This window comes from Parambassis ranga, chromosome 19 (assembly GCF_900634625.1).
Source record: "Parambassis ranga chromosome 19, fParRan2.1, whole genome shotgun sequence".
Lineage (NCBI taxonomy): Eukaryota > Metazoa > Chordata > Actinopteri > Ambassidae > Parambassis > Parambassis ranga.
Window position 1 is genome coordinate 13,566,545 of NC_041039.1, and position 14,274 is coordinate 13,580,818.

Sequence of the window (14,274 nt, forward strand, 5' to 3'; positions counted from 1 at the left end):
GTTTCAAAGATCTAGAAATATCAGCTATTGTGATATTTTCATTAACATGAGGTGTCTTGGCAGCATCATAAATGTTAGAGGAGTTTTTTCTGTAAGAACCAAGAACATTTCAAAAGAAAGCTGATTAAAGTTATGTGAATTATTTGTGTTGACATGTTGAATATTATTTACTAGTGTGCAGTGTATAACCCAATGTAAGCTGAAGTGAAAGAGGACTAATGGGCTCACAATGCTTTTTTTCCCCTCTGTCTGTTGAACTAAATGCTAAATACAGCTAATATGCGTGAGACTTTGTGTGACCACAGGTACTATATTAGACAGCAGGTTCCTCTCATTGCAGCGGTTGCTCTCTGTCATGGTGTAGAGAGAAGACACCTATGTATAAATGTACTGTAGACTTTTACTTCTAATAATTTACTGTTTTTTTTCTATAAATTACAGAAAGGCTGTGCTGCATTTTTGAATTCTCTTTCATGGCTTTGAGCAGTGTCTTAAAAATAAAAGTTTAATAGCTTAGCTCAAGGAAGAAGAAAATGTAAAAAAAACCAGAGCCGGTCCTAATTTGTCTGAACTATAATTACTAGTGAGCAGGAATTAGGTAACGTGGGATGAAGGTGGCCAGCCACATGCTCATGTTCTCCTCTTGTTGAACATCATCAGTGTCCTCACTTGTCCTCTGTCCAGCACACACAAAGCCTAATGAAGCTCTCCTGGTGAGTTGAGGCTTGAATCCCCAGAAGCCGTAGTATGGGGGAGCCAGCCTCATGGCTTAATGACAACCTGCTTGAAGGAGCTTGAAAGAGCCCTCAAGAAGAGGGGAAAGTCAGTTGAAATGTAATCATTAAAATCACCCCACATGAAAATGAGTCAGACCCATCTCTTTCACAGTCAGCTACCTTATCAGATATTTCTAACACAGGGCTATTCTCCTTATATGAGACCTTAATGTATCTGCTGGCGCAGCTCCCTGATCCTGATGGTTAGATACACCTTGGTTCAATTTGTCCCCTGGTCTAACAAGAAAACACAATAGAGGTTTCACTGGAAATTATATATTTTATTGAACAGTGCCGGAGTGCATTAAAATATTAATTTCATAAAAAATGTATACGGTGGTCTGTGTACGTGGTCTATTTTAATTCTGTGGCACATCACTCATTCCACTCTAGTGAGTGGAAATAGGGCAGTTGTGCCACAGGAGGCAATGATTGACTCCTCCTTTTGTCTAAACAGATCACTTCACTTCATGTCCACTCAAACGCAATATATAATAATATCATCCATTGGAGGAATGTGTTTCACAAAATGCTTTCATAAATGTGCTCGGATTTGATGTCATGGTGTTAATGGTTTTGACTTGTCTTTGCCTGTAAGTGATAATCTGCAGATCATATTGATGATGATGTTTTTTTTTTCTTGTTTCACAGTCTGTCCAAGTGGCAGGTACGGGAGAGCGTGTGCTGAGATCTGCCGCTGCACCAACAACGGCACCTGCAACCCCATCGATGGCTCCTGCCAATGCTTCCCTGGCTGGATAGGAGAGGACTGCTCTCAGGGTATGGCTTCTCTCATTTATCCTGTGTTTCATTTGATCATTTTCCTGTATCCCCACACACCCCCACCCCTCCTTCTCATTGTCCGTCTTCACTCCTAATTTCTCTCTCACACTCACCTTCATACACATTAATTATTTTCATGAACCTTTTCACTCCAAATCTACCGTTACCCTCAGCTGATGTAAAACACATAGCTTGCTTAAATGATTGTTGTAATACATTATGCTCTTTGATTTACAGCACTGTAGGCCAAGGATCATTAACAGAACTTTGAGCATGAGAAATTGATATGTGTTCTTTTAATTGCATTTACCACTTAAAGTAAAAATAACCTGATCAGAGAGATGACTTTCATAGATTTTCACATGATATGTGGCTGCTCATACTATAAAAAAATATGGGCTTGTGGAGGGTAATGACCCCCCTGGATTCTCCCTGAGGACTGGGTAAGATATTGTACAAATGTGTGGAGAATATCTACACATCTGATCCATGTGTGTTCTGTGCCTTATTTATGCATGTCTAGGACATTGTTTGTTTTTGAAGGGAGGTTGTGTGACCATGAGTTTGACTGTGTCTCTGGCGTCTGCAGCCTGTCCCTCTGGGCACTGGGGCCCTGATTGTCTCAACTCGTGTAACTGTCACAATGGAGCCCAGTGCAGTGCCTATGATGGGGAGTGCAGGTGCAGCCCCGGCTGGACTGGTCTCTACTGCACACAGCGTGAGTGTCTCCCACCCAGTTAATAGACACACAGTGTCATCTACTGGCAGTCCACTAGAACTGCAGCAACATGCAAGTGTAAAAACAATACTTTTTTCTTCAAACAACAGAACACATGTTTCTTTTTGCTGTTTTTTTAAGACAGAGCAACATAAAATTCTTTATTACTGTATTAATGTTATCTCATTGACATTGCAGTAATTTATCCTGAAACTGTGCACATCACCATCAGCTGTCCTCTAATTTGAATTCCATTATCTATCACCCAGAGGGTTTATTCAGTATTGTTTGTTGTAATGCTCCTGCTATTGTGCATTGAAATGCTGCAGCTTTTTTGTCATAAAGATTGTTCCAGTTGTATTTCCACCTTTGTGCCATAACAGCATTACTGCACTTTCTGCTGAAGCAGGAAATGTTTCATTTCCATTCATTCACATTGTCCCCTATTGAGTATGCAGCAGAGACATTGACTGGTATTGATTTCCCTGTTCCCTTGCAATATGACCTTGACTCTTTTCGTTGTCTTCTTCTCTCTTTGTTTTCTCCACCCCTCCACTCCACTCCCCTTCCCCATCATTTTATACATCTCCGTCCCAGGCTGTCCTTCAGGGTTCTACGGCAGGGACTGCTCTGAAGTCTGCCGCTGCCAAAACGGGGCAGACTGTGACTATGTTTCTGGCCAGTGCACTTGCCGAACAGGCTTCATCGGGACGGGCTGCGAACAGAGTTGAGTAAAACCGGCACATTTTAGTAAAATAATAAAAATCACCCTGTGAGTGACTGTGGTTAGGCGTATGTGTCCTGTGAACACTCTGGCTCCCACTCTGTAAGTGCTTTAATTTTGATGGCTTTAGTAATGTACCTCTCTGTCATGCAGAGTGTCCTGCTGGTACATTTGGGTATGGTTGCCAGCAGCTGTGTGAGTGCCTGAACAATGCTACCTGTGACTATGTGACTGGAACATGCTACTGCAGCCCTGGGTATAAGGGTATTCGATGTGATCAAGGTGAGAGGTGACTGAGATGAGACGAGACCTCTGCAGCTTCACTGAAACACAGATGTGTACGCATTGATTAAACAACTCATTCTCTGTGTTTTCTCTGTAGCAGCTCTGATGATGGAGGAGCTCAACCCATACACTAAGATTAGTCCGGCACGAGGCTCAGAGCGCCAGTCTGCAGGGGCTGTCATGGGCATCATCTTTCTCCTCCTCATCATCATGGCCATGCTTAGTCTGTTTGTGTGGTACAGACAGAGGCAGAGGGATAAGGGCCATGAGATCCAGCCCAGCGTGTCCTACTCCCAGGCAATGCACATCACCAACACTGACTATTCTCTGTCTGGTAAGACTCCTAAAACATTTCCCTACTGAGTTGCATCAAAGTATTTGAAATGTTTATCTCGATGAGCACAAACACATGTTTAAACCCTCAGAGTGTGGCAGCACGGTAGCGATGAGGACCAGTGCTCCTGAGATCACTCAGAGCCAGAATGGAAGCAGCAGCGGCCAGTGCTTCTCCAACCCCAGCTACCACACTGTGGCTCAGTGTAATGTTGTCTCAACCATTTCCAGCAACCTGGATGGCACCCTGACCCTCAAAGTATGGCCAATCAAGTGTTTACACAACATTTTAATTCCCCAAAAACCCACAACAGTACAAATTCAACACTGTATTGTGTTTTTTTTCTTTCACAGTCAAGCACCCTGAAAAGCAGAAATGGTTCTGAATGGAGAGCCTACTGCAACCTCAATGACCTAGGTCAGTTTTCTTTCTCCCTCATTATGTCACACCACATACATCCTGAATTTAGACTTTTGCAGAATTGTTGATTCAAGGGCAGAGATGAAGGTGTCATTAGTGCAGACCTTCTATTGGCACCATCCTGCTGTGAATGAAGATGAACCGAGGGTCTCTTGTTAGACATAACCTTTGCTCTGATTTTGATAAGATATGCGGGTGGGACAGAGACAGCGGTGGTGAGAAGATGAATGAGGGGTCATCGTGAGCTCATTAGTCCTCTTTCACTTCTCCCAGTGGCACATTTTTCTATGATGGCTTACATTGGGTCATGCACTGCACTCTAAGGTGGTGAATTATAGAAAATTAAATGTGAGAAATTTCAAGTAGCACGTTAGAGTTTAATAAATGGTTCAAAACACGTTAAACTGTTGTATGCAGATGGAATTGTTTTTTAATCGTGTCAGTTTGACAACTGTAATTCTTCAGATAATGAAGTATAAGGCAGATTGTGTGTTTTCATACATGACTCATAATTGGTGAATTAATAAGAAGCAAAAAAATGACGTGATTACATGTACGTGCCAACTTAAGAAAACCCTAACTAGCATTTTAAGCTCTGGCTTACTAGAGAAATAAATAATTAATCATAACATTTTGATCTGACGGCTAATACAGCTTAAACGCTGAAAACTAAGAGAACAGCCATAAAACAAAAAACAAGGGAATAGCAATGATTATCTTGTTATAATGGTTCTTCTCCTCAAGACCGAGGATACGTTAGGCAAGAAGTTACTTCTTGATGTTGATGTCTTTTAAACAAGAAAAATCGGCAAGGATTAGAAGTAAACAACCAACACTAGAGGACACTCAGTGAACCAACAACCCAAACACCCCAGGTTCTTCAAGAAACGACGGAACCATGTTGGTTGGATAATATAGTTTCTGAAAATATAGTACTACTATAGCAGGAAGGACCTGACGTAAGACATAAGTTAAGAGTCCACATAAGGCTGACCAGTGTATGTACATCTATTCTGTACTGAGAGGTTCTCATTTATTATTACATTATGTATAGATTATATCAAATGAATAAATTGTTGGTTTGTGGAGGTATGGACTGCAAAGCTGTGCTGGTGTGTGAGCAATGCCTGTGTACTGATTACAGCTTCATTACTGCTGAACACCACACAAATATGTACAATTCATCCTCTGCCATGCTTGATTTAATCATCAGATATCTTGATTCGCAGATTTCCAGTTTATGTTTAAACGTGTAGCAGATCAATTCTAATAAGAATATATATATTTTTTTATCTGAGTAATCAGCTAAGGTGTGTTTTCTCTTCGTAACATATCTCATTATTACCACAGCTGATGAGAGCGTGTACGCCTTGAGGGGGTTTGACAGCATGCAGTTGGAATACTCAGCAACTTGTCCTCATTACTATACATCATATTCCTCCAAAAAATAACAATAATAATAAAAAAACATACGCCGTTTGCATTGCCTTTCAACCTTCACACATTTGTGATATTTGTTTGTTACAGATGTTCAGCAGGGCGAGGGACAAACACAAAGAGGCTCCAGAAAAGGTAAGTAATTACTGTGTGTGTGTGTTTGTGCATCTATATGTATGTGTGAGTCTGCATGTGGAATCCTGTTCAGCTTCACCAGCACCAAAATCACTCAATCCTTTTACGCCTTAGCCTGTGTATCAATTTTCCCATTTGGGTTCTAATTCTCCTCTGAGACTGCTATTTCTCTGACCCAAAATCCCACATCCGTATATTCTCTGTGATTTATGTGAAAGCTCTCTGCACTTTGGACGAGATCATGGTGGGCTGAGGTTTTATTCCAACAGTAATTGCTCTCTATGGCTCAGTGCCTGATACGTCATTTTGTCTCCCACTTCGTGCAGCTGGTAGTGAATGTGAGGGACCCAGGGGTGTGAAGAGTGGTCTGAAGGAGCTTTGTAGCGTCTCTAATGAGCCCTCTTATCAGCCTGATGAGACTGTTATAGATGAGATGAGACTTCCACTGTCTCCCCTTTGTACTCTGATATACCATTCACCTGTCGGAGACAAAAGAAGTTGAACTTCCTCAGAATGGCAACGAGTTTCATTGGCTGGCCACGCTCTGTTTAAACTTTAGTGGTGTAATATCAGAGTCCAGTATTAATACCAGTGCTATAAGCCAGTGACAATCGCTTCATCACTGTTGACACTGAATATGTCCTTGTTTTACGGCTACCGCAGATTACATCAAGGGCTCAATGTGCAGCAACAGCTCCTGCTCCCTGAATAGTGAGAATCCATACGCCACCATTAGAGACCCGCCAGGGCTGGCTTGCAAGCACACAGAGAGCAGCTACGTGGAGATGAAATCCCCCTCCCACCGTGAAGTGCCCTTTGGAGGCACTGCCACCCTCCTGGGCAGTGCGAGCAGGAATGTCTATGATGTTGGTGAGTGCGTTGTTGCTCTGGTATGTGGAGCTCAGCAGGGTTCTGCAGTGTATGGCCTTTCTGGTCATGTCCCATGCTGTGAGCCTGTGCAGATGTTATAAGCCTTGATAAGAGGAGATGTGAGCTGCTCTCTATTGCATGCACCTCTGTTTCTCATTTTTTTCCCTCAGCCTGTACCTGCCTCTCCTCAGCCTCAGTGAATCTCACATACCTCTCCCACTTTTTTCCCTGTCCTTCTTCCCTAAACTATGACAGAGCCGACGGTGAGTGTCCTGCAGGGACCTAATGGAATGGCCACCGGCTTCTCCCAGAGCCCCTATGACCTTCCCCGAAGCAGCCACATCCCCAGCCACTATGACATACTGCCCATGCGTCACAGCCCCACACACACGCCCCCTCCACCCCCAGAAAGCCCCAGCTCCCTGCTCTAGAGGGCACAGTCTTCACCTGGCCCTGACAGTGTGCTGGCATCTGGGAAACATTCAGCCAAATTTAAGCCAACGGCCCTCCCTTTGTCTCCGGTTGTGTCCGATCAGATACTGTGATGTTGAGATGGAGGGACAGCCGCAGCTCCTCTGGACCCTGCCCTCTTTGGCTCCCTCGCTCACACTCTAAGGAGGGAGGGGGAGGAAAGAGCGTCCCACACACCAGCGACCATTCACCCATTTTATTTTCTTATATAAGTGATCACTCAAACTGCTGCCTGGCCTCTTTATGGACCTCCTGAAATGGAATGTAATGATTCCAAACAGCGATATGGCAGTATACATGGAGTGGGTGGATGGTTTATTTACAGGGAGAGAGCTATCCTCATGCTCTTTTTTAGCCCATGACATAGGTTTACTGTTCAAGAGAAGCAAAGTGTTTGTAACATGCCCTAAATGGACAGGATTGTTCCCACAGGAAGGAGTAGCAGCAGCAAATATTTACTACAAACAGACATCAGAGCGAGAATTATACCGCTGCAGATCACAGTACAGCTGACATGAAGTGCCCATGATCAAAAGTAGAGAATACTCTGTTCTAAATGTTAGAAATGGAAACTAGGCTGAGGGTAAGCAAAGTCTGAGAAAGCATGGATAAAAAGTAAAATATTGTAATGGTTATTCACTGTTATCCAGTAATGATCACACAGTTAATGTGGTCACTGTCTGTAACTAAAGAGCTTCTGTAAGTTTTTAGTGTTAATGAGGCCCAGTGCATCTGGACATGTATTGAGGTCACACCAGTGTTCATGCATTAATGCATTACTGAGACCTACACACATACAGTAAGTATAAAGTTTGGTTGTTTTTCTCCCCACACTAATGAAGTGATCTGATTTTGTGTTGTTTTTATGTGAAAGCTTTTTATGTTTCAGTTGACATTTTTAAACTATTGAGTGTTCAAAGAAGGAATTGCTTTGACCTTTTTATGTTTTGTATTTATAATTGTTTTATTTATTCATTTATATTAGTGATGGTGTTTTTTTAATTAATGTGACTCTAGAATTAAAAAAAAGATGAGCATGATCAGATAATGGATACCCACTGATGTAGATAACACAATTTATCTTCTTGTGAGATTATCAGTGTCATTTTGTGAACTGTTTTTGAAGTCACTTAAAATGTTCTCTCTCTCTCTGTCGAATTGTAAAATTGAAAATAAGATTTCGTCTGACCAGACAAATACCCTGTGCAGTATTTACAAAGGGAATCATGTGTACAAAGTCCATATCTAAACTATTTTATGTTTATCAGGCTAATTAACTTTATTTATTGAAATGAATTTACTCATTCACTATGTGAATTCCATTTCACCCTCTGTAGAAGCAATAACATGTTGACAATCGATGCACAGGCAGCGTCTCATTAGTGCCGGACATTATATCATCTTTGACCAGTGTGGTGACAGTGGATCATTCTTTACTTTCATGTGACTGTTTGTCTTCTGAGGAAGGTTTTTCTAGTTGCTGTCATATCAAAGCTGGTTGTTGTTTTGGTACTTAAGTTTAAAATTAAATGCCTATTCTGCCATCAGATACATGTTTCAGTCAGGTTAATGCACTGGATAATGGAACTGTTTCATCTTGATAGGTTGATTGGTTATGGAGATCAGGAGTGTACTTTTGCTACATCAAAAAACGCTGCAAGCAAGAAGTCTGAACTGATCAAGCTGCTTGAAGGAGCAGCGAAATACTAAAAGTTTAGTTGCCTTGCTGCAACTTTCTGAAAGCAAGAAGTCATAATTAAAAATCAATTTTTAATGTCCATTAGCCTAATGCCAAATTTGGACAGTGCCTCAAGATTGGTATTTTATTTGTAGAACAGTCTTAACTAAACAAAGAGAAGAATGAAAATCACACTGTAAGTTAGAGTTCCTATTTACCATTGAATGCAGCATTAGGTGGGCCTATAATAACAGGTTCTTGGAGTTCACCTCTATATCACTGCAGGATGTTAAACTGCTGGAGATCAGCACACATCCATCCATCTCTGAACCCACTTGTCCTGTACTACAAGGTCATGGGCTGGAGTCTATCTATATGTGTGAGAGGCAGGGAACACTCTGGACAGGTCACTAGTCTATCACAGGACCAACACTGAGAGGCAGCCAGGCTCACTTACACCTATTACCAATTAAGAGTCCGGAGTTTACCTTGTTTACATGCACATCTTTGGTATGTGTGAGGACGCTGGAGTACATTTAAAAAAATGTTTCATGAGGTAAAATGGCAAAAAAGAATCATAAAAATGTTGATGATATAAACAGTAAGAGCAGTAGCACCATCAATAAAGATATGTAGAAAAAGGAACTCTGATTAAAAGGTGTAGTAACATAAGATGGATGATCAGAGGAAAGCCTAGACTGTAAAAGTGTATTTGAAGAATAAAGGCACAGACTTAGCCAGCCTTATATCCTTAGGAGGATTGTTCCAAAGACTGGAGGCCTGAAGGCAGAAGTCTTCACCTTTTGTTTTTTAATCTAGATGTTGGAACCAGCAGGAGAGCTGCATCCAACGACATCAGGAGCTGGTACACCTGGAGTTTAAAGGTCAGAAATATAGCTTGGGGCTAACCTGTTCAGGGCTTTGAAAGTGTTAACTAAAACTTTAAAAGTGACTCAGGCAGCCAGCGTGAAGATGAAAGAATGGATGTAATGTGGAATCGTTTTCCTGTGCTGGTTAAAATACTGACTCCTGCAGTTTTGAGCAGTTGAAAAGAGGACAGAGACTTTTTTTCTGCAGACAGAGTGGGAAGTTGCATGGCGATAATTAAATGAAAGCATCGGACGTCTGTTTTAATGTTAGTACTGGACAGAAATGGCTTCATTTTAACTTCACATAAAACAGACTGCATTGTTTTAACTATGTGTCTGTGGCTATTATGCACAATGTCACATAATCACACAGAACATGGTGTATTCATTGCAGCATGTTTCAAGCCTACAGTCTTTCGCTTGCTTCAGCTTTGGTGAGGTTTGAAATAATCTTGAATGTGAACTACTGTGTTTCATACTACTGACTGCAGAGCTTTAATAAGAGAGGTACCACATTATTAGAGTTGCAGTGAGCCAGCTTTTGTTCCCCAGCAGTAAGCTCAAGATGATGGACATGCCTCTGAAAGCCAACAAGCTCTGAGTGATGCCCCGCTGAAAGCCAGAAGTAGCCAGTAAGTCAAGGATCTAATGGACCAAATACAACCTGTTAATTCAGTCGTAGCTGGAATGGAAGAGAAGCTCTAAAAGACGAGGTCAAACTTCAGCAAAGTGAGATTTTTTTTACCTTCTCAACACTGAAATAATTAGGCCGTGTGTTTGATTTGACGTCAGACTGAAAGGTGGGCTGATAGTGAACAATAACAAGTTGTATGTGTGAAAATGGAACGCATGTCATGCTGCTCAGAGGCAAGTGTGATTACTGCTGCAGGAGAGTCACTCAGAGAAACATTTTCCAAGCTTTGATCTGCCATTCAACACCAACCTGCAGCAAACTTCAATGCAAAAAGGTAAGCTACTCTTACACATGTATGTCCCTACTTTTCTCAAAGGGTTATTCTCATCGATGCCATCTGTCCACATCTGTGCTCTCTCATTTGTAATTTGTCTGTCTCACAGGAAGTCATTTGTTTTGTTTTTTAAAACTGTATTTTTCCCCCGTTGTATAAACTAAATATTTTATTAAACGTTCATTTAATTGTAGAACTTTTAAAGGACATGTTGCAGTCTTTGACAAACTAAAACATCACTTGACCTAACAGAAAGGCCTCATGTTTGTGCTTTGAAATGCATTTTTGAATTCTAACAAGCTAATGTAAAGAAGTGCAGATGTGCCACATGGATATCAAACCAGTTGACCTTGACTTGAAAAAAATTATATAAGAAGAATTAGACAAAAAAAATCCAATGTAAAGTGTTTTCATATTATCCCTGCTCACAAAGGGGAAAAAATAAAAAGGGGAATTGTGAGCTCAAGGACTTGGAGAGTGACTCACTTGATGTGTCTGACACAGTCTGCTGAACCCTCATATAAGCTACATCTGAAGTAGACAGACAATAGAGAAATGGAATGCATTTTTATATAGAGAGGGATTATGGATTTTTGTGGTCACTCATATCCATTGGAAGGAGTCAGAAAATCTCTTGACAGCCACAGAAGGGATGATTGCAGTGACCAAGAACTGTTTGATCATACATACAGTATAGGAATGTGATGGAAAACCTGAACCCATATTTCAAGCTGCAATGATGGATTCTAAACAGACATACTGTGAAAAAACATCTTTTATTTTGTTCATATGTGTGCAGTGTGGACACTACATACATTCACATGTAGCACTGCCTTTTGATGGTTATCAAAATGTAAAATATTTCACAGGTGAAAAAGAACTGCGGGGACTTTCCTTTATTAATGCAAGCCTTGGGCATAATCGTTTCTACTGCAGTTGCCTGGCAGCTCTATCTTTCAGGCAAAGCTGTTTTTCACAGAGGTTGTCATAGAAAAGAGGGTACATTTCCACATGTTCTGACTGGCTGCACCTGGATGCTGACCACGCTGCTGCTGGATATCCTGTCACTTCCACTTCAGTCTGACGCCGGGCTGTTAACAGCGAGGGGTGGTAGATTTATGTTGGGTGAGGAAAAGTGAATTGGACATAAAACATTTTAAAGTGACTGACACGTGCCTGCCTCTGGGAAAGTTTGTATTTCCCCAGTGACTTTGTGCTTGCAGGATTAATGTAATAGTGCTTTCTTTTAATATGCACCATTTGACTGCACTGTGCTGTGGCTAAATCTATAGCAGAGCGCTCAGCTGCAGATCTTTATTGTGGTCACGTCCTGCTACAGGAACTGTGAGCATCCATCAGACCAGAGCTGGATCTTTACTTAGCCATTCTTAATGAACAATCAGTATTCATCCATAGTCGGGCAGATCATTTTCACTCCCTCTGCGTCTATAACTGCACCTAAACCCAGATCAAAATGTACCTCGGCATGCATAACTCTGCAAAATAAGCTCTTTAACAAAGTAAAGCTGTTATATAAGGACAAATCAATGAAAGTACCCAGAACAATCAGCACAGAGAAGAATCCTATTGTTTCCATTTCAGTTCAATTAACTGAGATCTTATTTTCTTTCAGAAAAAAGATGCAAGGCCAGCAGTGTGCTAATAAACATTTCACACACATACCTGCTTTTTGATTGGTGTTGTGTGGTGTTAAACTGAGTGTGATGTCATGGAGGATGTAAATACAATCATTAATTTGCTGTTAAATTTAAGTGAGGTAATTAGGAGGTAATTAAAGTGGTGAAGCAGGTGATCATTTTCTCATAACAGACTCTGTATGTCAAATTGTTAAATTAACATTTTTAAATCTAAATCGACCACATTTGATTACATAATTTTACAGCAGGACTAGTGTGATCATTGATTTTGTTACTTACATAACACACTTGTTGTAGTGTTTAGGTATTTACCACTTTTGTAGAGTAACACATTTTTACCCATCTCAATAAAAATGTCTTAATCTGAATGCTTCTTTAACTACTTGTCCTTGAGTCTGTGTGGTGTGTACAGACACTGAGTTGAAACAAAAGACGTCCAGACGCTGCCATAAGTCCCGCTGACCACCAGGGGGCAGTCACGTGTCAGCCAGAGCCGACATGTGAGAATTAAATCCGTACGAACCTATTCACAGCTGTGTCTGTAAAGCTGACACGAACCATAATCAGAGTGTATCGACTATCTTTGGATAATCAATCACAATCACCATGAAAACAAAGAGACATGCGCACTGCTCTGTCTGCCTAGATGAGTCACAGGTCGTGTAACCACGTGGTTCCATGGTGTAATGGTTAGCACTCTGGACTCTGAATCCAGCGATCCGAGTTCAAATCTCGGTGGGACCTAACCTTTTTGTTCCCATTGTTAAATGAGGCCTGTTAAATATACAATGTTGTTTCTATAAATAGTTTCTGTTTATTCCGGTAAATGTTTTTTATTGTGTGTTAATGAAGTAAGTCCTTATATTTGTTTCTCCCTTCTCTTTCTTCTCTCTGAAACTATATTTCTGGTACAGGTTGCTCCACAGGCTTTGTTTCCCTCTTTTGTTTACTGTCAACTTCTCATAACACCTACAGATATTTGCTGTTGTGTTTTTGATCTGCAGCTCATACTCAGCCATCCACAGAGATCAAAACATGTCATGTAATGTCAGTGCAATGGATTAAAGTTTCTGCAGAGACAAACGTGACCCCATTGTCTCAGAATCAGCTTTATTAGCCATACAAGAAATATGTATACATACAAGAAATTTGGAAACTCTGGTACTAGACAATTAACAAATTGTACAGCCATATGATGTTTGCTTTGGAGCTGTAAGTACTTTATGGTATAAGTCAGTGTAAAATAGGCAGTGTCATGACATTAAATTTAGTAAAAGAAATATCTGTAGTTGCAAATTATGTTTGTTAAGTCATAAAATAATTATCTCTTATCTGGAATATGATAGAAAACTACACTGAAACTTGGCTTCTAGCTAATGCACATATTAATGCTATTTAAAGTGGGGCCATGAGAGAAAAGAAGTACAGTGTAAATAAAGTTATGAAGAAAATTTGACATTTAAATTTAATAATCAGATCTGCACACACTGAACCTGAACATTTCGCTTCACAAACTCACAGTGAACATCTCTGTATCTGCCTTGGAGCAGGGCAGATGATGCTTTTTGTTCATGCACAGACATCCTGGAATTCAGTCAGAGGCTTTCAGACTGTGTGATTCAATCTCACAGAAACAAATGAAAACCCAGGCAGCTGCTGTCAGCTCCTGGCGAACTCACAATCCACTGTGAGCGTTCAGGTTGTCATTTAGACTCTCCTGGCAGAATAATTTTTCTCTCTATTTTTATCCAGCACATTCACTCAGATTGCTCCAAGGTAACCATCCTACAAATAGGAGAACTATTTAAATCACCTAAATAACCCTACATGTCTGTTGTCTGTTGTCTTTGTCATGTCGTTGTCAAAAACACATAATCAGAGCATCAAAGATGACATAGCAGGATATCTGAAAATAGACTATCTAAAATTATCTGTGATCTTCCGGTTGGTATAAAGATATGGTCATATTTGGATTTCCGACAACAAAATGTGCATGTCCTAATAATCACCACACAAGGGCAGTAGAGGGCAGGACAATAGGCTGTATGGTGGTTGCAGGTCCAGCCAATTTTCCACATCAGTTCAGTCTTTCCAGCCCTGAGACTCTCTGCACATATTGACAGTAGCTGCTGATAGAAAAGTCCCCAG

The 14,274-nt window shown here is 40.8% G+C and overlaps 1 protein-coding gene and 1 non-coding gene across 2 annotated transcripts in view; both read left to right on the forward strand.

The window, feature by feature from the left end:
• The window catches only part of megf11 (multiple EGF-like-domains 11), a 49,952-nt gene extending 42,945 nt beyond the window's left edge, over positions 1-7,007 (forward strand). Inside the window, exons 17-26 of the mRNA XM_028431065.1 lie at positions 1,428-1,556; positions 2,149-2,277; positions 2,875-3,003; positions 3,155-3,283; positions 3,384-3,620; positions 3,712-3,878; positions 3,974-4,037; positions 5,568-5,612; positions 6,276-6,482; positions 6,738-7,007. Of these exons, the coding sequence (XP_028286866.1) occupies positions 1,428-1,556; positions 2,149-2,277; positions 2,875-3,003; positions 3,155-3,283; positions 3,384-3,620; positions 3,712-3,878; positions 3,974-4,037; positions 5,568-5,612; positions 6,276-6,482; positions 6,738-6,913 (1,412 nt within the window). The 3' untranslated portion in view covers positions 6,914-7,007. The remainder of the gene's footprint in view (positions 1-1,427; positions 1,557-2,148; positions 2,278-2,874; positions 3,004-3,154; positions 3,284-3,383; positions 3,621-3,711; positions 3,879-3,973; positions 4,038-5,567; positions 5,613-6,275; positions 6,483-6,737) is intronic.
• A 5,791-nt stretch (positions 7,008-12,798) lies between these two features.
• On the forward strand, positions 12,799-12,870 carry trnaq-cug (transfer RNA glutamine (anticodon CUG)). Its single transcript has one exon. It is a non-coding gene; the product is annotated as a tRNA-Gln (tRNA).
• The last annotated feature ends 1,404 nt before the right edge of the window (positions 12,871-14,274 follow it).